At 39.7% G+C, this 3,549-nt stretch overlaps 1 protein-coding gene across 1 annotated transcript in view; it reads right to left on the bottom strand.

Moving 5' to 3' along the window:
- dcbld2 (discoidin, CUB and LCCL domain containing 2) overlaps positions 1–3,549 on the bottom strand; it is a 25,629-nt gene that overhangs the window by 2,814 nt on the left and 19,266 nt on the right. The window contains exons 8-12 of the mRNA XM_016527745.1: positions 1,915–1,955; positions 1,492–1,707; positions 1,264–1,388; positions 435–582; positions 225–353 (exon numbers count right to left, since the gene is read on the bottom strand). Coding sequence (XP_016383231.1) covers positions 225–353; positions 435–582; positions 1,264–1,388; positions 1,492–1,707; positions 1,915–1,955 — 659 coding nt within the window. The remainder of the gene's footprint in view (positions 1–224; positions 354–434; positions 583–1,263; positions 1,389–1,491; positions 1,708–1,914; positions 1,956–3,549) is intronic.

Below are 3,549 nucleotides of genomic sequence, written 5' to 3'. Positions count from 1 at the left end.
AAACCCGGCGGGCAGGGTAAAAATTGTTTAACTTAAAAAAAAAAAAAAAAAAAACATCTCTAGGCCTCGAGTTTTTTGTCATTCAACTGCCTTGCATTTTTTTTAAAAGCGCATTCTGTGTGAATGAATGGCCCCTAAGAAAGCAGATGCCTATATAGACAGCAAGGCAGCTCACTTTATTACAAAGCTCATATGTTAAATAACTGAATGAACTATGTTCTTACCATCGTGAGGGTGCGGAGGCATGGTGGTGTTTCGGATGTTGGGCGCGTGTGTCGTCCTCTCCTGTAGGGGGGGCACTGTGCTTTTTCTGCGAGGGGGAGGAGGGGCTGGATGGAAGATTCTTGGCCTCGCTGACCAACAAAAAGAGATCCAATCATGTTTAGCACAGATAATTGGCCAAAAATGAGACAGATTTCTCTGATTTGTCTCACCTGCATGAGGTTGGCAGCCCAGCAGCTCCATTTTAAGGGCGATCCTCTGGTGCCACTGCAAGGGACATATTCTGATAAATCGTGCTTCAACTGGAGGAATAAAGTTGTTCCGCACTTCCTGGAGATAGTTGGTGTTGCCTTGGAAAATCTGTTACAGAGACACAAGGACACATTGTCTTGGCAACAAAGAACATTTGGCCTCAGACCAAGGTCCGTCTTATTTACGCCTAATCAATGCGGTTCTCGTTAAGCTCCCTGACAGTCGATGGACATTCATTATTAATGACCACAGAGTGCACTTTAATTTCAGGCTCCTTAAACCTCAGGAATGTAAAACCCTTTTTCCTGAAAATATACAAACAGTGATGTCATTCTGCAGCAGTTCCATAATACCCCCAAACACAAAAGAAGACTGGGCAACAAAACACATGGTCTGCTTCAAAACCTACTGAGCTGGATATGCTAGTATGGTGCCTTTTAAGATACCTTGTTTTGGCCAAATTCAATTGCATTGCATCACATAAAATGAAATACAAGATAGTGGATAGGGGAAATGTTGAGAATAAACCACCCTAGATTTAATTTAATAATTACAAAAATTTTAATAAAATGTAATCCAACATTTTTACCTAATATTACATCCTAGCATCAGGGTAGTAGCAATATCTGCTGAAATGAATTGAAAGTAATGTATTCTGTGCACAGTGGTGTTGCTGCCAACGTACAGCATTCCAAATCAGTCATTTATAAAGTTTCTGAGGGTTAGGATCCTTTCTTAAAAGAGTTTGGAACAGAGTTAAGCTAACACAATACAAACAATCCTCCATACCTTGTTTTTATCTGATCCCACTTCTTGGTAGGGTTTCCATTGCTGTCCATCATGGCTATATAACACCTCATAGGCTGAAATGTAAAACTGATATTCTTGGAGGCTGGAGCCAGTGGTGGTAATACCTGAGAAGCAGAGGCAAATGACTGACCAATCAAGATACAGATGCAAACACACCGATCCTTTCTTTCTCTCTCTCTCTCACACACACACACACACAAACTCTACCTGTTATTTTTTTCTCTTTCTTCAAGTCCACTTGAATCCATTCTTTTGTGTCGCTGTTGGCTGCTGCCCACGGACATCCTGGTGTTTTGAGGCGAGCCCCTGTGGGGCCCCAGACAGTGGGCTCCTTTCCGTGACCGCCCCATTCCCACTCTGAGGAGGCTGTGATCTGAGAGTCACTGACCACCCCCGACTCCAAACCCAAAGTGCCATAGCAACCTTGAAGAGAGAGAAAATGAAAGGTTCTATTATTAGATCATCAAGGTGTTGGGCATTTCTGTAGAAGTGACAGGAATAAAGAAAAAACTGCATTTTTAAATCTTTATTAAATAAAAGTATATACAATCTCTATTATATTTTTCTGCTTTTTATTATTAAACAGAAGTTATAATAACATGATTTTTGATACATTACTGATTCACTCACCGCTAGTCTTGAAAGTAAAAAGGCTGGGGGAGAGATTTCCACTGTAAGAGGGAGAAAGATGCAGAGCTGTCATTCTGTCTACCAATCAATCAGTTTATTACATAGATGAAAAAAAACTCAAAGAGAGAACTCAAATCGAACTAGATTTGCATTTCCAGAAAGACATACCAGTGCTTGCAAGGCAGAAATAATTTTTAATTAAAATGTAATAAGTTTAATGTTTGGGTTTTGATTCTGTGTAAATGAAATGCTGCATCAGAGATGCTTTGCACACAGCATGCATCTAGTTTTCAATAAATATCAACACAATATCATCTTCGCGGTGTAGACAACCACAGATAGCTCTAAATAAATGCATCCAGTATGCAAATGTTAAGCTGTCGTTTAAACTGTGTTCACGTCATGTCGGAATTACCATAATTACCAGATGACAATTTGGAGCAGTTCAGGTCCTCTGACTCAGAAAGTATTCGTTTCTATGGCAACGCACGATTCATAATGAAAAGATGAATCCATGTGCCGCTTTGTTGTTTATAAACCCTATTCGCACGGGATTAGTATTACCTGGTGACCTCCAGTCATTTGTAATAATTGCGGAGGTTGTCTGTGATCTTAATCCCGTGCGAATCGGCCATGTCTGTAATTTATCTCCCCGCAAATGACCTACCATATTTCGCCGAACACCGAGGTCCTGTGATAATATTAGTCCCGTGCGAATCGGCAACTTTGTGATTTGGCCAGCATTTGGCAGGTCGTATATAATTTTTTGAGGTTTTTGTTTCCTGTGCACCTTTTTATCCATCTTTCGCGAAGAATGGAGCTGCGTTGGAGTGTTTGATAGTATTTTGGGTGCTGTCATATCGCTACACCATACAATTTGCAGAAAGAGAAAGCTGAAAAGGTTTTCATGTGTTACAAATAAATCAAGCATAAAGCTTGAGATATTATATTAACCTGGTGGAATGTAAATGACACAGGGCACGAAACTATATTAGTTTATTTTTTAAAAATCCATCTAACCGGACCATAGAACGGGACTCTCAAAGCCTTGACATCCGGGTATCCGGGAGATAAATCCGTAAATTCGAGTAAAATCACAGGCTTCGCTTATCCCGTGCGAATGCACCACACGAAATTCAGATGTGGGGGGGTAATTTCAAAATCACACAAGGTCCCCAGATAATACTAATCCCGTGCGAATAGGGCTCAAAGCCTTGACATCCGGGTATCCGGGAGATAAGTCCGTAAATTCGAGTAAAATCACAGGCTTCGCTTATCCCGGAAAAACACACCACACGAAATTGAGATGTGGGGGGGTAATTTCAAAATCACACAAGGTCCCCAGATAATACTAATCCCGTGCGAATAGGGCTAGTACTTAATTCACTACATTAATTCACCTCTATACGCTCTTGCAAAATACTGGAGAACAAAAAAAAAATGATATGACTATAATAACTATAATATAATATAAATAAAGCTTAGATCAAATTTATTTTGCAACTTGTAATTGCAAATTCAAGAAAGACGGTTTCTACTTTTAATATACAATATTTACTTTTTAATACATATTTTTAAATCCCCCCCCCACACACACAGATAGATAGATAGATAGATAGATAGATAGATAGATAG

The sequence above is a fragment of the Sinocyclocheilus rhinocerous genome, unplaced genomic scaffold (assembly GCF_001515625.1).
Source record: "Sinocyclocheilus rhinocerous isolate Xijiao unplaced genomic scaffold, SAMN03320098_v1.1 scaffold631, whole genome shotgun sequence".
In the NCBI taxonomy this organism is placed as follows: Eukaryota; Metazoa; Chordata; class Actinopteri; order Cypriniformes; family Cyprinidae; genus Sinocyclocheilus; species Sinocyclocheilus rhinocerous.
Note: the sequence above shows the minus strand (reverse complement) of the source record. Positions and strands in the feature narration are given on the sequence as shown.